Source organism: Pezoporus flaviventris, unplaced genomic scaffold, assembly GCF_033815535.1.
Source record: "Pezoporus flaviventris isolate CSIRO_AGI_PZ_B2104156 unplaced genomic scaffold, CSIRO_AGI_Pfla_v1 ptg000213l, whole genome shotgun sequence".
Lineage (NCBI taxonomy): Eukaryota > Metazoa > Chordata > Aves > Psittaciformes > Psittacidae > Pezoporus > Pezoporus flaviventris.
Genome location: NW_026892761.1, coordinates 4,272,666 through 4,297,032, shown reverse-complemented (window position 1 = coordinate 4,297,032; position 24,367 = coordinate 4,272,666). Strand labels below are relative to the sequence as shown.

General features: G+C 48.8%; 1 protein-coding gene across 1 annotated transcript; it reads left to right on the top strand.

The window, feature by feature from the left end:
- The first annotated feature begins 11,500 nt into the window (after positions 1 to 11,500).
- PIGU (phosphatidylinositol glycan anchor biosynthesis class U) lies at positions 11,501 to 24,353 on the top strand. The gene is made up of 12 exons (XM_061441768.1): positions 11,501 to 11,729; positions 13,678 to 13,742; positions 14,984 to 15,043; positions 15,995 to 16,057; positions 17,317 to 17,426; positions 17,805 to 17,905; positions 19,690 to 19,787; positions 20,173 to 20,327; positions 20,837 to 20,980; positions 21,322 to 21,446; positions 22,740 to 22,882; positions 23,377 to 24,353. Exons 1-12 carry the CDS (start codon positions 11,600 to 11,602, stop codon positions 23,488 to 23,490), a joined length of 1,308 nt encoding a protein of 435 aa, XP_061297752.1. The 5' UTR covers positions 11,501 to 11,599; the 3' UTR covers positions 23,491 to 24,353.
- The last annotated feature ends 14 nt before the right edge of the window (positions 24,354 to 24,367 follow it).

The following is a 24,367-nucleotide window of genomic DNA, read 5'->3' as shown; positions in this document are numbered from 1 at the left end:
CTCCTGAAGGTCTCACTGGAAGGCAAAGGCCTTTCATGGCTTCCAGGCTGAGCTGCTCCATCAAAATCCTTAAAAAATAATTTTCTCACCTCTTTTGGAACAATAAATAACCCAAACTCCAATTTTTGCAATAATAAAGAATCCAAAAAGCCCATTTGCTTGCCTTCTTCTCAACCCCCTTCCAAACATTTGTGTGTAAGAAAATCCCAAACCCAGAAAGGCTTTGAACCTGTGATAGAGCTGAGCAGAAGAGCAAAAAGGGGCCCTAAGTCAGCATATAGCCCAAAAATAGAATAAGAGGGTTATCTGAAAAATGCACTAAATATAGACAAAAACGTTTCGGGCCCCAGCTGCAGCTCTGGCCAAGCAGGCACACAGCAAAGTGCCACTTGCAGACAGACAGGCTTTTTAAAGGTCCACATCTGTCCCAGCTGATGTGCTCAGAGGAGGTTCATGTCATACCTCGGCTGGATACAGCCCCATGTAGCTCTCGGAGCTCAGAAAGTGGGTGACCAAGATTATCATCACTGCAGAAGCATCCCACCCAAGGAAAGCCTCAGGGATGTCCCCTATGCAAGAGGTACCCATAGGGGATCTGCAGTGGCTTTCTGAAGGCAGAGGCACTGGGTGATCCTGCTGGGATGGTACCAACCAGGCTCTGCTGCTGCCACCACAGTGTGACAGCAGTTTGCACAAGCATCCTCTCCTCTGGCCACCAGATTGCTCAGATCACCCTGAACTTCAGCAATGGCTTTGCTGTTGGTTTAACCCAGGGGGAAGGGTGCAGGCAGGGGCTCCTTTCATCCGAGGCAGGTCATGCTGCTCCGTTTACAACACAGAGTGGGAAACCTTCCAGTTTCCCAGTCCTTCGCAGCCCTGTAAAGGCCTAACCCTGCCCTCTGCCTTGCACAGCATGGAACAAAGACATACTGCAAAAGCTTTTGGGGTGGGGGGGGCAGCAGCATCCCTGAACCCAGCAGCATCCCTTAGCGCAGCAGCATCCCTCAGCCAGAGCCAGCACTGTTGCCTTCAGCCCTTTGCAGTTGAGTTGTCCCCAGTGGGTCTCCTCTTGCCCTGGTTGGGGCTTTAATACCAGACCCAGGGGGTGGCATCCTCCTGCCACCCTGCCGACTCCCCAGCCTCAGAAATACGCTGCTTCCCCATCTCGTCTCCCATTGAAGTGCACATAAGTTGCAGAGGAGGACGAGCATGGCCAAGGGGAATAGGGGTGAACACCAGTGGGCAGAAGGAGGGGAGGAAGGGAATTTTGCTGTACAGCTCTGCATGTTTCTGAGATGCAGTGATTCCTGGTCTCTTGTGATTAAAAAACCCCGTCCCCTGAGCATGAGGACCAAGACAAAGGCAGAAGGAAGCTCATCAGATGTGTCTGGCAGGGCCAAGCCTCGCTGCCTTTTGGAAATGAGATAGCAAAGTCTCATTGAAAGAGGTCCAAGATTCTTTGAAGTCCTCACAGTTCATTAACTGCAGCCTGAGCCAACAGCAGATCCAAGCTGCCAAGAAGCAGCCTCACCTGCGGCAGCGGGGTCTCCTCTGGGAACAGAGTCATGTTGGAGCACGAGGCTTCATCACCTGATGCTCGGAGATGCTTTTTAGCCATGGAGTTTTAGGCAAACCCACACTTTGCCAGGCAAGCCTGACACAACCGGCTCAGCTCATGGGGCACGGGAAGAGGCGCCGCTCCCCACGGCACTGCCCTCGGGAGCTAAGGTGTTTTGGGGAGCTAAGGCCACTCCTGCTCCCAGCACTCATCGGCCCTTCCTGACCTCCCGGTTTCAGCCACTGAGGAAGCTGGTTTTGCAGACTCAGGAACACAAACGCCTCCGAGCTCTGGGAGCAGATGTGCATCAACGTCCCGGACCTTCGTAAGGGCTTCTCTCACGAAAACTGTGTCATGGTGTGGTACAGATAAGCTCTCACAAACAGTGTCAGGCGTTCCCGTCCTCGCCTGTCCGTCACGGGACCGTGACAACCCATCATTATAGTTGAGACCAGGAAGGGGATGGAGAGGCGAGGTCACCCCGGGGCATGCAGGGCTGGTGGCTAAAGGAGAGCACCAAACACGGAGAGGGAACCCAGGCCATCCACAGGAGCTTTATTTCAATAAGCTCTTTCCCTGGTCTCATCCGAATGAGAGCAATGACACCAGGGCAGCAGCAGAGGAGCATGTTTAGGAGCACCACTGCTTTTCTGGCTGCAAATCCTCTTTGAACCAACACAAACTTAGATGAAAGGCTCCTGAGGAGCTGCTTCTCCTGCAACCCCCCCTGTGCCCAGCTGGATAAGTTGTGTTTGTGTATGTGTGTGTGTAACCTGGGCTGTTCAAAAGGCAACAATAGCTTTTTACTTCCTGCTCTTCAGGACCTCAAGGCCACCAGTGAGGTGATGCAAGAGGTGGCCGTGATTACAGAGCCACCAGCGCCAGCGCTGCTCTCCTGCCCTGGCTACACAGGGTGCTGTGCAAGAGGGGATTTAGTGACCTGGTGTGAAGGTAAAGCTGGAGGCAGAGCCAGCTGTTGGGCCTGGCCTCCCCTGCGCAGGGGGGAGGATGGGGAAAGGCAACAGAGAGGACAGAAGTTGTGTTATAAAGTATTAGATGTGCCTGGTTCAGCATTCCAGACACTGCCATTGGGATGGAGCTGGAGTATCATCATTCCTCCCTTGGGGCTGGCATCAGTGGGGCAGGTTCAAGAGGTTGCCATTATAAAGGAGCACTTACAGGTATGCTCCAGTTCAGGAAGATGCTTCTCTGGTCAGTGGGACTCCACCTGATCCTGTGCTGCCCTAAGAGCAGGAAGCAAAACATGGTGTTTTCATCACCACCTCTTTTCGTCAGGGATCTGAAGAAACAAAGCTGGAGTGGAATGAAGATGAATACAACTGACACACCGAGGATGGTGGCACATCCCCTGCCCTGCCTCCCTGAGCTCCAGTGCCAGCAGACGTGAGTGAACAGGAACTCAAGCCTGGATCCCCTCTGTGCCCAGGGTGACACCGCACGGTGCCGCTCGGGCTGTGTCAGGGCCACCAGCACCATGGCCATTGAACCCAGCACCCTGCAGCAAAGCAAGAGGTGTAGTGGAGGGGGAAGCAGAGAGGGGACCTCCAGGGTCTGCCTGTCCTCCCAGCCACGTCACCCAGCACCACACTGACCTGCTGGGTGCCATGATGATGGGGGCAGTGTCCTCACCCTCCCTTGGGCTGCCATAAACCACCATGGTCACCATGGCAGATACACCAGTGGTCTCTGGAACACGGCACAGAGGCAACAGAGGTGCCAGGGTGGCATTGACACAGCTTGGAACAAGCAGGGAGGGATGTGAGCCGTGGCCCCATGGGAGCCGATGCTCTTCTTCCCCCTGCACCCTGAGTCCCTCCCCATGAGGACAGGAATAGCCATCAAGGGTGGAGGTGGGCAGAGGGTGCACCTCATTGACAGGGTCCATCCCAGGGGGATATGGGGGGAGCATGCCTGTAAGTGCTCCTCTATAATGGCAATCTCTTGAGCCTGCCCCACTGATGCCAGCCCCAAGGGTGGAATGATGATATTCTGGCTTCCTCCCAATGGCAGTGTTTGGGAGGCTGAACCAGCACCCAGAGCAGAATTGAGGGGCATGGCAGCTCTGGCTGCCAGGGTGCTCCAGCATGGCAGCAATGGGGAGAACATGGTTTTCCAGATGTTGGCCATAAACACCCCATTGCTTCCAACACAATGGCAGCATCAAAACCTTCTGCCTTGCTGAGCACCCCATGCTCTGCACCCATTGCCCAGCCGTGGGGTGAGGAGACCATGGGGCTTGGTCGGCAGCTCAGGCAACGCGTGACGGGCACGAGGGAAGGGTCCCTGGGGCAGCACTGGCCGAGTCAGGCACCACAGGACAGGCTGGGTGTGACTTCAAAGAGCCAGCTCCCACAGGACAAAGCAGCAGCGTGGTGACTCCTCTCGGGGAGCCGGTCACAAGGGTGAGCACCCAGCAACCACGCTGAGCATCCGGAGCAGAGACAGGCGCAACAGGCGAGTTATACATCAGGGAGGCTTCGAGCATGACCACGAATAGCCCCAGGTTCAGGCGGGAGGACCACAGGTCACCGGCTGAGTCACCGGGAGGTCTGAGCGCCATGGTCCTCAGCACCAGCCACCGGCTCCCCTCCCGCCCAGCTCCCCAGAGCATCCTGCCAGCACCATCCCACCTTGACCAAGCCTCTGCCCTCTCCCTGGGAAGGCTTGACTCCTCCTTTTCACCCTGACACCCCCCCATCTGTGACAGGAGGCTCCGCACTGGTGCCATGGGGACAACCCCAGGGTTGGGGTGCCCTGTGCCCCAAGGAGCCAGCCCTCAGTGCTCACCCGGCTGGCTCCAGGAGAGGAAACTGGGAGCCCTCTGCTCTCAGCACCCAACTCACCACGCTGCAGCCTCCCTGTCCCAGCCCACCCAGCAGCCCCATGCAGTGCGGCAGTGCTGCTGTGACACACGGTGGTGCAGGTACCTCCTGCCCCGGCTCGGGCAGTGGAACGGGCTGTGCTGGGCAAAACCTTCCCATGTGGCTCCCTGAGCTGGTTTGCTCATGGCCACCACCTCGCAGCGGGGCTGGAGGAGGGCAGAGATCCCTTTTATTAACCCTGTCTTTCCACTGGCATCCCATAGAAGAAAAGATGGGCAATAAAAGAGAGGGTGATACAGAGCTGCTTTCATAACTCACTTTGCCTTTCCAGCCCCTCTTTGCTCCAGCTGTTACAGACCTGCCTGGCTTTCTTTTGCTTGAAAAGGAGGAAGGAAACGGGGCTGCAGGCTGTGAATGCTCAGCCTGTGTCCTCGGTGTCCTGGATTTGACCCAACCTTTTGCTATAAGGGACTTGAAAGCCAATATTCTACTCGATCAGAACAAACCCCATGTGTTTGTTATAAAGGAGTGAATCTAGAAGGTCCACAAGTCTATTCAATTGCAAAAATACTGCCTGGAATACTGCAGACCTGGCTGTAAATTTGCTGCCACATTAAAAATACTATTAAGCCCTTTGATATATTAAAATGAAAGAGACAGGCAGAAGGCAAAGTACTGAATGTACTTAGCAGAGCAAACACCAACTGCACTCCGCAAGGAGAGGGGAGGGAATCGATAGCAACGTTTCATTACCGTTTCATCAGCCAGGTTAATCTGCCACCAGGATGCAATCGATGTCGCGTCCAAACGCATGATCCCATTGTCTGGGAAAGCATGGACGGCTTCAGGGCTTATCTAGATACGACTGGAGCAGCAACCCAAGAAATGCTGCAGTGACAGTTAATAATGAAATCTGTGAGCCCCAGAGAGCTCCTGAAAGGTCTCGGTCTGACCAAGACTGGCTCAGTCACTGCAGCGCTTCTGGCTCTGAGATCTAGGGACCTCTGGTGATGGACAAGGGGCAGGGGTTGCTGAGATTTTCCAGCAGTCTCATTGCTGTCTCCCAGCCACCTCCATCCACAGCACTCATACTCCTTTTATCCTCTTTTAAATATCTGGTTTTCCTTTGGTTTTTAATGACAACAAGTTGTGTATCTAAAGGCAGCTCCTTGCTCCTCGCTCCTCTCTCAATGCGCAGTTCTAGCCAGGATTTGTCTTAAATCTCAAAGGAAAAGGTTTGAGCTGTCCTTGGCTAAACTACTCTGAACTTCAAGCTCCTGATGGCATGTGGCAGTTGTGTTTGGACTAATCCCTCTATATCAAGTGCTTCAGTCAGTCCCAGCTCCAGGTTGTTATTATGGCAATGACATACGAACCTGATCTGTTGACCGGTGAGTAGGTGACCTGGACTCACATCAGTAACTGGCGGGCAGCTGGAGGTGGGAAAGCTTCATACAAGGGGTGTTACATTCCTAGTGTTTTCATGCAAAGAAGGGGAGACAATTCTGTTCCACAGGTGGGTTTCTCACTGCTGACCATTCTCCCACAGCCTGGACAATGTGAACATCTTAATAATGTGGTGCCTTTGCCCACTGAAATTCCTGACTAAAGAAATGCCCATCTTTTTCCCTGAGCCACGAGGTTGCTGGGGAATGCTCTGTACCCCACTGCTGTTTTAGAAGGTCCTGTTACCTTCCTGTAGGCTTCAATATTGAGGTTGAGGTGAAATGAAAGGTTTGAGAGATGCTATGCAAAATGGCCCCCTGCATAGCGAGCCCTTTGCTAGGGAAGGGACGGGATTTGTGCACTTTTCCCCTGGTTGTTTAAAAGACCTTTTAATTCCTGGGATTTCTGTGCAAATGCAATTGTTTGAAGGCCTCTGCTTCGTGCTACTCTGGAGTTGCAGTACTACAGGCTGTATGTAGATACCTATTGCTCAAGGCCTTGGATGGCCCTGCACAAAGCAGAGGATGTGACGCTGCTCCAGACAAGCAGCCCAGGAGCAGGCAGCCAGCTGCTCTGGACTCCCTCCAGTGCATCGCTCTCTATAACAGCTCACGTGCTGTCCCCTGCCTCTGCACCAGGTCACTGCGAAGTGCCCGGCTCTCGGGCAGCTTTCCATGACAGCCCCTCTTGAGGAAGGCAGAGATCCAGTGTCCCTGGCATAAGCCCCCATCGCACTGGTTGACGTCGCAGACATCCCATTGCAGCAGAGAGCCAGACTTTAAACACTTGCGTTCTCTTTCCCAGCACTTAACGATTTCCTTCTGGCTGGACCATTCCCAAAGCTGAAAAGAGGCAGAACAGCTACAAATAATTCACCCAAATCGTGCTGACAACAGCAAACACCCAGCCTGTGACTCACTGCTGCAGTGGGGAATTCTGCGCCCCAGCATATGGCTTCTGCTGGAAGAGGGGGACTTGGTACCAGGGGTAAAAACACTGCTCCTGCAACTACCAATGGACTCTGGAAGTGATCAGGTGAAACCAGAGGAGGAGTCTTGGTAATGCTCAGATAGATTCCTTTTCACTTCTTTCCCATCTGATTGTAGGACAGATCCCAGATGGAGACAAACGAGTTGGGTTAGACCTAACTGGGAAAAAGCTGACAAGCTTCCAGGTGCACAGCATGTTCTCCAAGTTCCCTCCTCAGCCTGTTCCCACTCCCCTTGTTGAGTGAGCATGGCAAAGGAAGGAGGACATTTCGTTTTAACAGTTGCCTTTCCAGCCATCACACCCTGTTGGCTTCGTGTCTGAGCTCCTCACAAATGGAGAAAATCATGTTGATTTGGAAATCAGTATTGTCAGCTTGGCATTGCGAACATCCGAATGCTCCCTCCTCCCCTTTCTGCTGCTTCTTTTCTTTATCCCAGCTGGCAAACACACTTCTATGACACTGGGGGTCTCTGCACATGGGTCTGTGGCCTTGGTAAGCACAGTACGTGTCATAGATCATAACATAGGTTGTTACTACCTGTACGTAGCCCTTAGCTGCTCATCCAGTGGGTGCTGCAGAGTGTCCTCAAACCCTGTGAATGAGCAATACTGTACCAAAGCAAAGCACTGCTGAAATCCTGGGACAGAAATACTCCGAACTGTTAAACCAGTGACTCATGAACGCACCACACCTGCAGTGCTCCTCATTGTATTAAAAAGACCCAAACCACCCACTGCTCTGCAAGTTCATATTTACCCACTGGTCTTTGCTCAGAACTGCCAGGTAAGGCAGCTACAAGGATGAGAAGTGAAACCAACAGTGAATCCATAAACCTTCACGAACATGATACAAACCATCACGGCTACCCAGCACGGGATGCAAGGCAGGGACCTTCCCAGCAGAAGGGGGGCAGGTCCATCACGACGTTGTTATCGGGAGCTCATCACACACCCAGGTTGTGCAGCCCTGAGTAAGCTGAGTGGAATGATGGCAAAGTCAACGCCAGCTGATGAGACAGCCTGCTTTAAGCTGCTGCTGTCAAGCTGAGTGGTTTGTAACGCTCTGTTTCGACAATGTCCAAAGGCCAAACAGCGCTGTTTGTCAGAGGCTTTAGATTCATCTTGCCTAACTTCAGCTGTCCAGAGTTTCGGTGTGCAGTTCATGTAATCAGCTTGGCCCTTCTCCACCCAGGAGAGGTGTCTGAAGTAAGTCTGCAGCCCTCTGGACAAGCCCATCTCTCCTTCACGTACACGATGAGCTTCCACTAGCTGCCTGTTGGCATAAGTAGCCAGTGGGAATTACAGCTTTCCTCTGTGGGCATTTTCATTTCCTTAACATGCCTTTTAAAAGTCAAATGTAAAACGTTCAATGTGGCACCAGAAATGGTCTCTGGGGGCTGAGAAAAGCTGATTTCCTTTCTTACAAGGGGAGCTGCCTTTCACGTAAAGGAAGTTCCTGGCATATGAAGCCACACAGAGAAACCTGAAGTGGAATTTATCCACTCCTCTCTCTGAAGCCAAAGAAGAGCTGATCACACAGGCTCCATTTTTGATACAGACGGCTGCTAACCTCCATAAAAGACCACACAGCTCATGCTGTCTGTTGTCAACCAGCAGCAGGAAGACTGGAAGGTAGCTGCACTACTGCTACTGCAGCCTACCCGGAAAATCTGCTGTTTTCCAAGCTGGTAAATAAAAGGCAAGCACTTTTCTCCCAGCAATTTATAAAACCAGCATCACCCTGCAATTTACAGCAGCTTTAATGCAAGAATGCTGAAGAAAAGGAATAATGAGAACTCATGGAACCCAAACAAACTAAACGCATACGAATTGAGAGGTGGGTATTTTTTCATTGTCAGAACAAAAAGCTGGCGGGTGAGGCACTGGAATGGGTTGCCCAGGGAGGTTGTGAATGCTCCATCCCTGGTGGTGTTCAAGGCCAGGCTGGATGAAGCCTTGGGTGGCAGGGTTTAGTGGGAGGTTTCCCTGCCCATGGCAGGGGGGTGGAACTGGATGATGGCAAGGTCCTTTCCAACCCGAACTATTCTAAGATTCTATGTAGCAAATGAACTCCAACAGGAGACAACGTGGAAAAGAAGAGGCAAAACCAAACGAAGTATTTTATCAATAAAGGACCCTGGTACGTATGAGTACATTAAAGTGGACTTCATGGGAAAACCAAACCCACCAAAGGACAGCAATGATGACACCTCGACTATTGCTGTGTGAGGTCTGTGGTGGGAAAGGCAGAAGAAGAGAACATAGTGTAGCACTGAAGTGGTTGACCATAAGGAAATGAAACATGACAGCTTGTCCAAAATAAATGTTGGGTGAAAACCATCCCTTTGGGACATGGGGGTGGAGCAGAAGAGATCCCACGGGAAGAGGAAGCATCTCTGAGCTATGAACGCTGTTGCATAGGGCCCTGATGAGATCTCAGTTAGAATAATAGTTGTGCTCCTCCAAGAGCAAAAAGATGGAATTCGAGTGGAAGAGCTGCCAGGAAGGATTGTAGTGTTCCTGAGGAACCAGCATGCCTTTTGTACAGCGAAGCTAGAAAAGGAGTGGCTTGTTTACCCAGAAAAATGTCACCATTGCGTAATTCCAGCAGGGCACACAAAGAGTGCCCAAACCAGCATCTGTTTGCACGAACAAAGATGAATCATCCCTGGATTGGCTCAGTCTTAAACAGTGTTTTATGAAAGTTCTGTGATGCAACGTCACCAGGTTGTATTCATCATCCAAATTATCAGCGTGGGTGCCTCACATAAGCCGTGCAATCAATGGAGCAAAGAAGCTTCCAACAGCAGCTCTCAGTTGACTTTTGGGCTCCATCTAGATCTGCACTTTTGTGTTAGGCAACAAACACTGGAAGCTTTAGGGTAGGCAGGGAGAACAGACCCCTTCCAAGCTGCATTTGCTGTTGGACCAGAGATCACTTCATTGTCCTGCTGAAGGACTGCTGATGGTGCCACAATAGGAGATGCTCAAACTTCAGATGCTTAAACCACTCCCATGCTTCAGTATACCAAACCCTCTGTGCGTTAGCACCAACTCATATGCATAGCAAGGAATTTTAGGAAGAAAGGATAGCACATCAAAGCCCTGATGCTGCAAAAGCTACCATGTCTGGGGTAACCACAAGGACATGGGAGATCAGGTTTATCTCTCTGCTGAAAACCCCCAAATATGGACTGAGCGAGCCCTTTTTACTGAGTTTTGTGGTTTTCTGTGTGCTGGCTTTGAGCTTCACACCACTGCTCAGCCGCACAGTACATGCTGCCAGGTGATGTGATGGCTTTCCCTAAACCCACAGCAGTCTGGGTCTCTTTAATCTCTTCCTGATTTTCACAAAGCTTGTAGGAACCCTGAGGTTTTTAGAGGGCTGCTCCTGTGTCATTTGGCCAACAGCGGGTTCAGAAGTTACTGCCAAAGGCACATGGTGTGTGTGTGCCTATTGCAACTCCTTACAGTCCCAGGTTAACACCCTGAGTCAGTGTCACTCTGAAGACAGATTCCAAGACTCTAGCACCTAACCCACTCACATTTGCCTTACAGATTTGATGCTTTGAGAGGGCTGAACATGTGAACTTTGTTTATGAACCTCAATCCATTGCTGGCCTCAGGATCCCCTGTTGGAGACACATGTGAGCAAACCTCTGCTCCAGAAACAATCACTGCATTTGTCATGCATTATTCTTTTGACCTTTCTTTTCAGTTGCCTTCTGCACTCCGGTTGAACACAGAACAACTGCAGTGGCACGATTTCACGTCTGATTCCAGGCGCTCTCAGAGGCTATCTGAATTTCCCCAGGGCTTCTATTTCCCTGCGCTGCATCAGATGGTGCTGGCAAGCACATGGCACAGCTCAGACAGCAAAATCAGCATCTCAGAGCAGTGCGGCTTTAACCACACAACTGCGTTCCATTTGTTCAGCAGAGCAGCACTCTCAGGCAACCGCTGTCAGCTGGATCAGAACTGTCACTTGGAAAGCAATCAGTGCTGGGGGAAAAAAGCACATTTCACATCAGAAAGCTCACGAGAGTTCTGTTCACAGCTGCAAAGAAGAGTCAGCATTTCTAGCTCCTTTCTTACAGGTGCCTGCACAAATAAATTAACTTGGATAAATCCAGTCTGATTGATCAGAGGATGTGCCAAGCCCCATCAGTCCTGGGGCCATCAAGCCCCGTGGCCAGCTACAGCGCCCATGCCGAAAGGAAATCAGTTCTTACCCCCATAACCAGCACCTTCATAAAAGGTTGAACTTGATGATCTTAAAGGTCTTTTCCAACCTAGCTGATTCTGTGCTAGTGCTGAAAGCAGAAGAGTTGGACACTGAAGCTTCCCTTGCTGCTTCAGGACCAGATTTGCTGTCCTGTGGCAGTGATTAGAACACATTAGAGGAAAGCCCTGCTAAAGGCAGCAGCTGAACAGATGCTTCCCCACCCCAGCAAGGGCGTGAGCACAGTAGGAAACACTCCTTAGCCCATCTGAAGCCGGTTTCGAAGGACAGAGGGATTAGCGCGGTCCCAAACGCTGCTCGAACCCCCCCACCCGGCGGGCGGGGGGGACGCAACCTTCGCGCTCCGGCGCGGCCGGTCCCGCTGCGCTCGCCATAGCTCCGAGCCGTGCCGGGAAGCAGCGGCGCGGCGCGGGGGCTGCTGGGACATGTGGTCCTCCTGCCGGGCCGGCGCATTGGCGCCTCGTTCTCCGGCGCGGCCCGGGAACTACAGCCGGCGGCTGCCGGGGTGCGCCCGCGAGGATGGCGGCTCCTCTGGTGCTCGTGGTGCTGGTGGCCGTGACGGTCCGCGCCGCGCTCTACCGCTCCAGCCTCGCCGCCTTCATCTCCGAGCGGGTGGAGGTGTCGTCCCCGCTGAACGCCTGGAAGCGAGGTGAGGCCCGGCGGGTCCCCGGAGCGGCTGCAAGGGCCTAGGCCCGGGCGGGGGATGCCTGCAGCCTGTCAGGTGCGGTGAGGAGGGCGCCGGGCGGCAGTGCCGGACCCCTCCGCACCCGGGCGCGGCCAGAAGCCTTCGGGGTTGTCCGGGGAAGAGCGAGCGCTCGGCTGGTGCCGGGGAGTGGAAGGGACCTTGCGGAGGCGGGAGGACGGGGTTTATGCCGTGTGTCGGCTGTCCTGCCATGCTGGTTGTGTCAGAGGTGGGCATCCGGGGGGAGAATGAGAGACGTGGTTTTGGCAGCACTGATTGAGTCATAGGGTTATAGAGTCCCAGCCTGGTTTGGGATGAGAGGACCTTAAAGCTCATTCAGCTCCAACCCCTGCCCCGGGCAGGGACCCCTTCCACTGGAGCAGCTTGCTCCAAGCCCCTGTGTCCAACCTGGCCTTGAACACTGCCAGGGATGGGGCAGCCACAGCTTCTCTGGGCACCCTGTGCCAGCGCCTCAGCACCCTCACAGGGAAGAGCTTCTGCCTAAGAGCTCATCTCAGTCTCCCCTCTGGCAGGTTAAAGCCATTCCCCTTGGCCTGTCCCTACAGGCCCTTGTCCAAAGCCCCTTTCCAGGTTTAAGCCCCTTTAGGCATTGGAAGCTGCTGTATGGTCTTCCCAGAGCCTTCAGCTGTGTCCATCACACTGTACCTGCACACGCGTGGGAGTTTTTGTAGAGCTGTTCACAGTTTCATCTTCCTCGTTCAGTTTGTGCCCCACACGTTGTTACCAACGTGATTCCCGTTCTTATCTGAAGTCTGAGGTACAGTTTAACTGGGGCTTTTTGGTGGCATCCATCTCTATAGCAGTTAAGACTGTGCGGAACCTTCATTTATTTTAAAGACATCCCCCTGGGAAAGTAATATCTAGTTATTATGCAGGAAAAACATATTTGCAGTTTTAGGGTGGAAAACAGTGGCACAGAGTAATAAAGGTCAAAAGCTTGAATGCATGTCATGACCTGAGGCCTCTGCTCCGCAGTGCACCGCTTCACACTCCATAGTGTCAAAATACAGCTCCCAAGCATCCCCTTGCAGCAGAAGATGCTTTGTAAGTCTTGTCTTAGAGCATCAAGGTAGGCATGGAGGTAGGGAGGAGCACAGGATCACCTGGAAAAGCTGGGCTGCCGTCATACAGGGAGTCTGTGGCAGAGATGGGGTCTTCTCCTCCAGCGTATTGCTGAACCCAGACCCTCCTGTTGCTTCCTGCAGTCTCCTGCCTTTTGCCTCTGAACAAATGGACTCATTTCCCGTAGCTCCTTTCAGTGCACAGCCCCCAGGGAACCTCTGTGCTCAGTGAGGTGGAGAGCCTGTGGAAAAGCCTGTGCATGCATTGCACTACAGGCTGTAATGACATGATCACAAAGGATCTGGATGAAAGCTGTGAAATGTCAGCAATTTTCAGGACCAGATAAAGCTTTTAGCTTTGCCTGGTAATCTCTGTTCATTTCTGCTCTTTTGTGTCAGTTTTGGATGTTTCAAGTCTCTTTACATCTAATTAGGCAAAACAGTTCAAATTCTCTATTATGTCATGATTTGTCCTCTTAGAATTAAGTACTTTTTTCAGCATAGATACCGTGTGTCACAGCAATGGTGACTTAAAATCAGTCAGTATCATACATGTGATTTATAAATAGTGAAGTGCAAAACACTTCGGCGATAACATTTTTAGCTGAAAGAAATTACAGCTGCCCATTCAGTTCCTGAAGAGCTTTGTACAGCAGAAGGAAGGAGGCAGTCAGTCAGTTGCAGCTGGCTGTTGGCTTTGTGAGGTTTTGTGTCACCCACTGAGATGGCGATTCAGTGCGAGACTCTTTCAAGTGTGGGTGTAGTTTTACCATCATGAGATCTTGCTCTTCGCACCTTTCAGGATTCTAATGCAGGCATTTTGTATGTTTCAGTGGTTGAAGGACTAGCTCTGCTGGATTTAGGGGTCTCGCCATACTCTGGAGCTGTCTTCCATGAGGTCAGTATGCATGCTTCATTTTGAATGTGATATTCAAGTGGCACGTTTCTCAGTCTTGCTGCTCGCAGCTTGGCAAAGGCTTGTCCCAAAGACTTCAGAGAAATTGGACTCGTATAGTTGTCTGTGCAGTAGTTGTATGTGTAGTGACTAGTACAATGAGGAAACACAGTTCATCACAGAATAACTGTGCAGGTGATAGACATTGTAAGATTCCTTACTCTGTAAGGAGAGACTGAAATAGGGGAAATCTGGAATAAGGAAAATACTCTGTTCACATCCAGGTGTTTCTGTGAGCAGAAGCCAGAGCAGGGAGAGGCAGTGTCATTGTGAATCTGAACACAGTTTTACTGGCTAGCAGCATCATGAGTTTGTGTGTTTGCTGAAATACTGACATTAGCACAGGCAAGCAGTACATTTACCCCTCATCTTGAGAGCACCTTGTGCCTCCAAACACTTCAGCACCTGTGGGGTTTTGTGCCCTTAGGTCGTCTGGTTGATAGGAAGTTACATTCATACCCGTACCTCTGAAAACTTGCATCCCTTCCACAAGTTCTCCTCCTTTACACAGTGTTTTCTCTCCAGTGTTTTCCCTTGCTTATTTACACCATCACATCATTTTAAAAGTGTTTCAAAAGAAACCTGTTTGCTCACAGTGAATTTACACCATGTCAATGTAGTACTTCCAGATGAAGCTTTTCTGTCATAGGGGTAATTCAGGAACATGCTCTTCCTCCTACCCTTGAAGGGAAAAGCTGTGGGAGTGAGAGGATGGTAGGACTGTAGTCCCACTGCTTTGTGTTTTTAACATGCTTTCTTCTTTTTGCTTTATAAAAGGCTCATCTGAACAAGAGGCTCAACAGTGAAAGCAGCTTTCGAAAGTACCTGTGAACAACCTGAAAAAGGATAGATTCTTTAGGAAAAACCTACTTTCTAAAGCTGTTCTTTATATGCTTTCTACTGTAACTCTACCACTAGACTAGCAGAACTGAAAAGTTGGAAGGGAATATGATTTTCAAAGTTGATTGTGTCTTTTATAAAGCGTATTGAGAGCTTTGCAAGAGAAAAGACGAGTACATGTGCTTTGATTAATCACTTTACTCTGAAGTACCTGTGTTGTAGAAGAGGCCAAGGAAAATTACCTTTCACAGTGTTTCATAGTGCTACTCCATTGTTCTCATCACATTTCCAGCTGCTTTATCTGGACAGTATTTGACATGGGTTTCCCTTCTGCTCTTTTTTAGACCCCGCTGATTATATATCTCTTTCACTTCCTGATTGAGTATGCTGAATTGGTGTTCATGGTAAGTGCCTCTGGAAAGCTGCTCTCGAAAGGTCCCTTTCTGTGAAATGCTGAGTATGACTTTTACTCCTGCAAGTATCAGGGACCTTCAGCCTCTCTGTAGCTCAGGTTCCTGCTGAGTTCACAGTTTCATTAGAAAGGCAGCTTTGCCTGTACAAACCCACGTTCAGGCTTTTCCTTTTTCTGTACCTATTCCTTCTTTTTTGTGAGCTCTTGGTTAGGAAAGTGTCCCCAAAGAGGGGCAGGAAGCTGGCATTTGGCTTCCATTTCAGAAGTTACCTCTTCCAGGCCAGAATATTTTGTCCCCTCAGCCTAATCCCTACACTGCAGTGTTTCTCACTGAAACCTGCTGCCAAACCCCAGGCCTGCAGAGAGCACAGGTGGGTTTGTCCTCCACGTGTCTCTTTTAAACTGTTCTCTGACCTCTGCATAATTCAGAAGGACAGAAGTACAACTGGCTGCATGTGACACCAGATCCCTGCTGGGCAGGTCCTGTGCAGACCTAAGAGCCATCTGCCTTGTGCTAGGGCTGCTGACTGTACTGTTGCCTGGTAAGCCTGGGACAGCTCGAGGCAGTATCACACTGCATTAATGGACAGGTGCATTTAGGCAGCTGGGCACTGCCTCAGTGTTGCCTTGTGCTCTAATTAGACCCATGATTCTCTCTATTACCCTCACATCTTTCCATGAACAGTCTGTTTCCCCTTAATTCCCCATTCTCTCATTCTGTAAGTATTAATATCTTTGATACAGCTCGTGGCTTCAGGGTTAAGCGATGAGGTGTGAATACAGTGTCCAAATCAGCAATGCAGTGTTTTTAAAGCTTGTTTTTTCTTCTGATGAGCTGGGTCAGATCAGAGCCCTTATTCAGCATTGCAGTACTGTCCAGTATATTATTTTTCCATTCCTTGATTTTGCTCACAGTCAGTTTGTCTGTGCCTTGCTTTTTTAGATAACTGACGTGCTCACTGCTGTTGCCCTTTACTTGGCCATCCAGGAATTCAACAAAGTCGTGGTAAGCTGATTTGCCAGTGTTGTTGGTCCTCTTCTCCAAGCAAGTATAATTATCTTGTACCAAAAAAAACACATGCCAGAGGATGCAGTGCCAGTCAGTCCTTGTGGTAGTAAATCTGATCATATCTGGATGATCAATAAACATGGGGACTGAATGTGATAAACAGCTGAGGTATTGTAAGTATTGCTGTGGCAGTATTAAAGTGTGAAACAAACAGTGTCTACCATGCTGCACTTGAATGATGATCACAACACCATTTGATGTGAAAGAAGTATAAGGAGTTTGAGGAATTAGTGAGGATGCAATAGCCAGTGAAATGATAGGGCTGAGGGTCACAGCACAAGAGGAGATGTGAGATTTTCGAACGTGTGCTGAAACCCCTCCTTCAGTTGTTGTGGCAGTTTGCAGTACACAAAGGTTGATTACTGGACTGTGGATTTGGCAAGACTTGGGCTTTCCCTTTTCCCTTCCTGGAATGTTTTACCTTTAGCAGGGTTTGTGTTTGCACACAGCATGAGTTAATACGTAGACTGGAAATTTGTAAAGGAAGGAACAAAACCTTCCAAGGGTGCTGAGGTGACATAAGTCATTCTAATGAGCAAGATGAAGGTCTGACCCCAAGTATGACTTGTTCCACTCAAATTGTAAGTACACCGACTTGGAGGTCAGTGATTCCTCCCAGCTCTCTCTCATAAGTAGCTCGTAGAACGTTTTGTGTAAGCAATGCTGTGCTGCCCCAGAGGGGCAGTGGTTCAGTATCAACATGAACAGGGAGGCTGCATCTTCTACAGCATCTGTGGGGTCTTCCATCTAGCTGTGTGCTTGTTCCTTGTCCTCTGACTTTGACGTTGAAGAAATAACTTGTGATAGAACTGCAGACACATAAAATTCCTGTGTTTGAGGTACTTTGCTCTTTGAGACTTTATTACAGCATCTCTCCCCTCCTGACTTAGCATGGCATAGCTCAGTAGGTTCAAAATTCTCTTTTGTCTCCATAGAGAGGCCCATACGAGACAGATTAAAGGGAGAGACCCTTTAAGAAAGTTCAAATAAGTAGAGGTTATCTGTTTCCTCTTGACTTCCACTTCAGTTGTGGAAGAGAGGGGTTGTTTTTTGTTCTGTGTGTGCAACACCTCACATAACGTGAGTTTTGGCTCGTGCCTGAGGACCATGTATGTTCTATAGTAATGGAAATCCCAAGTAATAAGAAATAATGACTTTCCTCATCTGACAGTCTTTGGTCATTCTCCTTTGTTCAGTTCAAAAAGCAAAAGCTCCTGATAGAACTGGATAAATATGCACCGGATGTGGCTGAACTCATCCAGACACCCATGGAAATGCACTACATCCCTCTCAAGGTAGCACTATTGTAAGTATTGCAGTAGGCTGCTTTGGTTCATCAGCTCCTCTTGGGCTTTATTTATCTGATTTTGGGCTCCAGTATTTGTTGAAGATTTTTTCCCCCCAGAAAGTCTGAATTTCCTGTTACAGGTAAAATTCCCCTCGGCCCTGAATACTTCGCAGCATCTCCTTTCCTCCATTGTGATCCCTGTGGCTGCTGCCCAAGGCCACAATCCAAAGATCTGGGGTTTGCTTCAGACTGGAAACCTGTTAATTTGATGATGATAAGATCCCATCAATTATAAATAGACAGAAAGAAATGGCAAAGTGCATCTGTTCTTCCTTTGAACATCTCTTATTACATGCTGTCTCCTTTGAATGTAACTCAAGCTCTTCTCTTTTTCAGCTATCTCTTAAACCCCTACACTGTGATGTCTTGTGTGGCAAAGTCCACCTGCGCCATCAACAATACTGTCATCGCATTCTTCATTTTAGCCACAATAAAAGGTAACACAGTGAAGAAAAAATGGTTCTTTATAATTTTCTATGGAGGTTACAAAAGCAGCAGAAATTAAATCAAGGTAGAACTTCACAGATCCGCTTGCTACAAAGACCTCAGTGAAACGCTGCAGAAATGAGACTGGAGCAAGGTCCAAATTCTGCCTGAAATCATGAGATCAAGAGAATTTAGATTCGAGTTTCAACTTACTTTCACCTCAGTGTACCTAGGAGTTTCATCTCTAAAACTGACTCCTTTTCCTGGATGACTTCAAGTAGTTTTCTGTTTACGAAGAAATGCGTGTCTGTGTGTAGGAGGACGTAATGCTCTGATGCTCTTTCTTTTGTATGTGAATATGCACTTAAAGTGTTGTATACAATTTAATTTCAAAGTGTATCTTTGAACTTCTGTTCAAAAGCAAGCAGTTGCCTGCAGCTGTTACTTGGCTTTCACTCACAGTTGTAAACTGGGTTCAAAATGAGCTAATTGAGCTTTGAGGAAGCAGAAACAGTAACCGAAGACCCACACCAGCCCAGCTGAATAGATTTTGACAGAATAGCTGTTCCATTCATTTTGTATGTAATGGCAGGCTTCTATTTCGTATCTCACTCCCCAGCTTAGAGTCTTTTAGCATGTGTGATTTGTATGAGTCACATAAGACTTAGGAGTTCTCTGCTGGATCAGACTAAAAATCAATCTGATTTCCTGTCTCCAGCAGTGCCCAGACCCAGACATTGCAGAGAAAGCTGATACAGATCTAGTGCTTCCAAAAGGAAATTTTCCTCCACTTATTGCCAGATTGAGGCAGGAGGGGCTTTGATTTAAAAGCATTTGCAAAAGCAAATGATTGTGGTCTGTAAACAGACCGCAGTCAGTTAAACTGATTTGAAACTGTTCGCTGGTAGCATAAGATGAATAGTTCAGTCATAGACAAATCTGTGCTGTTCTCCCTGGCTAGTAGGGGGCAGCCTCTAGGTTTTAAAGTGGGCAAAGAGGATATCAGATTATGATTATGATTTTTGGGTACCAGTTTTGTAGATGGGTGCAGAACGGAACACTTGACAAATAGAGGACAGGGACATTTCTGTATAGGAGAAGGCAATTGAAGACTGGGCTTGTATTTTTATTGTTTAGCCTGGGACCTTTTGGACTCTCTTTCTGGTGCTGGTAATCAGACAGTGTGAGTACTTGGCACTTAGCTCAACCTGAGATACCTCAAATAAAGCTTCCTCAATCTAGGCATTCGTATTTTTAAGACCACTTGGAAAAGCTGTGTTAATCCTTTCTATGCCTCAGCTTTGGTATCTGTAAAGTAGGGCTAATGCTACTCCATTCCTTCAGCTGCAGACTTCTGCTTGCTGTCTTCACAGAGCTTTGCTGAGGGACCTGACACATTTTGGTGACGAGGTTCTCACCCAGTATGTGTATAACAGCTGCTTCATGCGGATGTGACTCGAGTGAATGCTTTCCCATGCATAAACAGCAGCCAGCATGGTCTGTATATAGACTGAATTACACAAATCTTTCTGCATGTGAATGAGAGGAGATAGAAACCAGTCAGTGGTTCTTTCTTATGGGATAATCACCTTGGTATGAGTCATTCTCTGTTCAAAATTAGTAGTTAAGAAAATGACACTCTTCAGGACACATTCTGCTAAACCTTTAAGTGGTGGTCTGATAACTGTAAAGCCCCTGCAGAGGGTTATGCATTTCTTTCCCTGTGGAGTTCCTGTCTTTAAGGCTGTTTGTATTAAATGTTCCTTATAACTGAACATCTTTTCTTTCTTTGCAGGTAGTGCCTTCCTCAGTACTCTGTTCCTGGCCTTAGCAACATACCAGTCACTCTACCCTCTCACACTGTTTGCTCCAGCACTCCTTTACCTTCTACAGGTAGATAATTTCTAACTGTTGGTACCCAGCTGATCTGAGTTCTTGCCATAGAAGGCGGCAGCACAGTATCGCAGCCATCTAAGATAAGATATAAGTGCAGCTGTGAGGAGATGGGTGTAATTCTTACATTGAGTGCATGAGAAATGACCAGCTTAGCTACTGTATTTTCAGGCACGGTTTTGGAAGTCCGTGCAGTGTGTGTGGCTGAATTGGCCAGAGTGAAGAACATCAGGCAAGCTGTGCTTGAGAGCTGGTCCTTCCAGTGCCACAGTGCCACTGTTTGGTGCTTTCTTTCATGGATTTAAAATGATGTTCTGAACACTCAGGCTTTCTTGTGGCTTTCCACCTGATGAGGGCTATCTGCCTGCTTGTATTTCATTTCCAGCGTCAGTTCATACCAGTCAAACTGAAAAGCAAAAGCTTCCAGCTCTACACCATGCAGTATGGGGCCCTGTACCTGTGCAACCTGGGGGTGATCATCTGCCTCTCCTTCTTCCTCCTCAACTCCTGGGATTTTATCCCATCTGTTTACGGGTTTATGTAAGTATTCAGATCCTTACTGGCTTTTCTGTCTAGCCCCTGCTGTGCTGTTTCTCATACATCACACACAGATGCCCCACTCCCTGTGCTAAGAAAGAAAGTGTGTGATCTGTGAGTTTACTGTCAGTGCAAGAAAAGAGAGTGTGGAGGAGAGCAGCGTTAGCCAGCTTCTGTTAGTTAACAGCAAGAATTAGAGAAGGCAGGAGATGCTTTCCACTGAGTTGGTCAGAAATGGATTTGATTGTTGAGCTACCATGGCTGTGAAATTTTTGTCTCTGAAGAAATGTCTGCTTGGGAATGGTTTGAATCCTGCTGGAGCATAGGGAAGTCCCTTTTCTCTCCAGGTTTTCACCCCTTTGGCATCCCTTCCAGGGATTTAAAATACAGGTCCTCCATGCACCACATAAGGATTAATTAATGTAACAGAAGGATTAATTAATGTAAGTGATAAGGTCAGTGAAAAACAACCATTTAAAAATGTTACCTTGACTTTTCTTTTCAAATTTCAGCCTTTCTGTTCCAGATCTGACACCCAATATTGGCCTTTTCTGGTACTTCTTTGCAGAGATGTTTGAACACTTTAGTCTTTTCTTCGTATGCGTGTTTCAAATCAATGTGTTCTTCTACACCATTCCCTTGGCGATAAAGCTAAAGTAAGTATGCTTCTCTGCTAGTTTTGTTCTGTTCTCAGTTGTCTGGTGGAGGTTTATAAGTCTGGTTTCAGATGTCTGGATCTACACACCTGAAGAAGATTTGTAATAGGTCCTGTCCTCCTCATTTCCCAGTTTCAATCTGTTCCTCTGAAATCCTTGTCCTGCTTCTCTGCAGAGCTGCTCAGTCTATCCCATCCAGCATTCAGAGGCTCGTTTAAAGAGAACAAGGGACAAGAGCCTCTTCAAGCCTATCCACAGTGCATTTGTGCCCCTTAGGATATTTATTTCCCATTTCCAGACTCTACTGCATCCTCTTATCCTTTGTGTCCGTTTCCTTCTAGGGAGCACCCTGTGTTCTTCATGTTTGTCCAGATCGCAATCATCTCCATCTTCAAGTCCTATCCCACTGTGGGAGATGTTGCACTGTACATGGCCTTCCTTCCCGTCTGGAACCACCTTTACAGATGTAAGTTCTTTGTCTTTGATTTTTTCTTTAGCTGGGATGAGAAAGGGCCTGTCCAATAATCATCGCCACTAAACCAAAGCAGGCCCATGTCTGCGAGCTCTTGTGGCCTCCTTGGGGTGTCTGAAAGGAGGTTGCTTTTAAATGGTGATACAGTCTCCAACATGTCTTTAGGGTCAGGGTTGAAATTGGTTTAGGAGGGAATTTTCACTTGTACCTTTACCTTCCAGGTTGTTCTGAAGATCAGCTCTTTTGTAAGAACCTTTTAGAGTCCTGCACAAGGGATGTGGCTTATTTAAAGTACATCCATCGTTCAGAGCTTCACTGCCATTGAAGGCTGTGTAATCTGAACACTGCTCCTGCAACTGGGGAGTCCCCAGCAGTGAAACCCTGCACCTTGCAGTAGTTCTTTGTTTTGCATCTGCTTGTTTGCTTAGGGGGACAGGAACTGAATTACTCTGAGCAATTGTCTGGTTTTTCTTTAATGCTTCATAAAGAATCTCTTTAGCTCTGTAAGTCACCAGAGAGCTTCCTAATGATTTTCAGCCTCACTCTAGAACCCACTACATTGGGGGGGATTTGGAAACTCTGTGTTTTTCCTCAGTGTTCTTAAGTAACTGCTTTTGACCTGCCAAAGGACAGCAGAAACAGTTCACAGATGCCAAAATCTCTTCTGGCCTGGCAGTTACTGGCTCTTTTAGACAAAGTTGTGCTTGTTTTCTCTCCATCTGACACATACTCACACAGACTGATGGATTCTCTTCACGCTCAGTTGCACCTCCCGAGGTTGTGTGTCAGTGCATTTGGCCTGGATGAGTTTCCTCCTTTTATGGTGCTTTCATTTCCTTACTACCTCCCAGGAAAGTCTCTTTTCCTATGGCTCACAGGGTTGGGTTTTTCCCTTGATGAGGCTAGGGAATGGCATGCTCTCCTCTCTGAATTGTGATGCTGGTGAAACGCCCTTCTCAAAACTGTTACTGTAGTGTAGGCACTAAAAAGCCAAAGTCTTCTGAGGAGGAGCGTTTGAAAGCAGGACCTGGAAGGACAATGCCACCACTGACTTCACACTCAAGCAAAGGCACAAGTATTTATTTCAAAGGGAAGTATAGTGGGTTTCTTATAAAACACTAGCCAGGGGCAGGACATTATTAAAGCAGACTATGAGAGATGAGTGGAGAGAAGTGTGTGCTGGCAAGTGCCCCTGCCCCATTGCACATCGCCTAAATCCCATTGCTGGTTGTGTGAGCATGGCTGCTCAGCAATGCATCATTTTAACAGCTTGGTTTTGTTTTGCAGTCCTCCGGAACACCTTCATCCTGTCCTGTGTGCTCATTGTCTGCTCCCTCCTGTTCCCTGTTCTGTGGCATCTATGGATTTATGCAGGAAGTGCCAACTCCAATTTTTATTACGCCATCACGCTGACTTTCAACGTAGGGCAGGTCAGTAGAGCGAGGAGGTAAAACAAGGCTGCACTTTGGGTAGGTCACTGCATCGGGTGCCTGTCAGCAACAGGGAATTCTGCAGGATGTGCCTGGCTCTTTGCATCCTGTGTAGTTTGTGCGTGGCAGCTTCTTGCCTCTCCTTGCTCCTGCTGAAATCTCACCTCACGTTCTGGCACACTAATGGGAAGGAGTTCTTGCAGTATTTGAGCTATAGCCTAACAATCCAATTTATGGAGCTGCTGTCTCCTTAGTGGACATGCCTGTGACAACATGGTGGTAGTGCAACAAATAGGTTAGTTAAAAGTCTTCCTTGGCTTAATAGTGCAAGGCAGTGGACAAGGAGTGTTCATAGATTCAATGTCTCCTCTCACAAAGTGTGCTGAACAGCCCAAGAACGTCTTAAACCCCATCAGGGTCCATCACAAATGCATTCCCTTTTTACCCCTGGTTCTGGAGCATCACTGATGTGTCTGAACATCTTGCTTCTGCAGATCCTGCTCGTCTCCGACTATTTCTATGCCTTCCTCCGGCGGGAATACTACCTCACTCATGGACTCCATTTGACGAGGCCAGATGGGACAGAAGCCATGCTTGTTTTGAAGTAAGGATTGTGCCCACCATTCCCAGGACATGGACCACTCTAAGGAACATGCAAAGCTTGGGATGTGTGGGGTGGGTGGGGAAGGTTCCCTGAATGAGGTCTAACTTTGGGAATGATGCCTGCTGAGAGAAAGGGCTGAGGTTCTTCTGGGAATACCCTCCTGAGCTATGGGCTCAGTGCAGAGACTAAGAGCTACAAGTAGGAGCTGCAGTGCCTCCATTGGAGCATCTCCCTTCTTCCCTAAGCTGTGCTTTTCACGACGACCTCAGCCATCACCTCGGGGCAGTCCAGCAGGAACTGGAGAAAGCATCTGAGCTCAAACCAGGGCTGCATCTCTGGTCTGGAAAGAGCTCAGACCATAAACTGTTCACTTCACTGTCACTGCTTCTGGAGATGTTTGCTTCTCCAGGAAATTTCCCCTTCACTGCTTTGACCACTAACGCTCCTGCTTGGCACAAGGCAATCTCTGGGTACCTGGTTCCTAAGCTCTGGCTGCAGGAGCCATTTGTTGGTTTTACTGCAGTGGGATCTGGAAGAATGATGTGTGCTCAGGTGCAGTGGGTGAAACAAATGGGTGACCAAGGCTGACTGAGCTGTCAGAAGGAGGATGGCTGGAGCTGCGGCCACAGGTAATAATCTTGGTGCTCAGACCCTGCTAAGAACTGGAACTGGGGTGGAAGGCAGGGTGGGCACGAGGTAACTGCTGTATCCTGTTGGAGCAACAGCCACCTTCATCTCAGGAGCTGCAGACAGGAGCATTACAGGGTCCCAAAGAAGGCACTACTGCGCAGACAGAATCCTGCTGCTCCTCCTCTCTGTAAGGTAGATAGCCTGGCGGTGCAGGGCTCACACTGCACCTTTGTGATTGCCTGGATGTGGAG

Coding starts and splice junctions, on each gene's coding strand:
- PIGU (XM_061441768.1), top strand. CDS start 11,600: ATGGCGGCTCCTCTGGTGCTCGTGGTGCTGGTGGCCGTGACGGTCCGC. Junction 13,743..14,983: donor CTGGAGCTGTCTTCCATGAG/GTCAGTATGCAT, acceptor GCTCTTTTTTAG/ACCCCGCTGATTATATATCT. Junction 20,981..21,321: donor CCCTTGGCGATAAAGCTAAA/GTAAGTATGCTT, acceptor GTTTCCTTCTAG/GGAGCACCCTGTGTTCTTCA.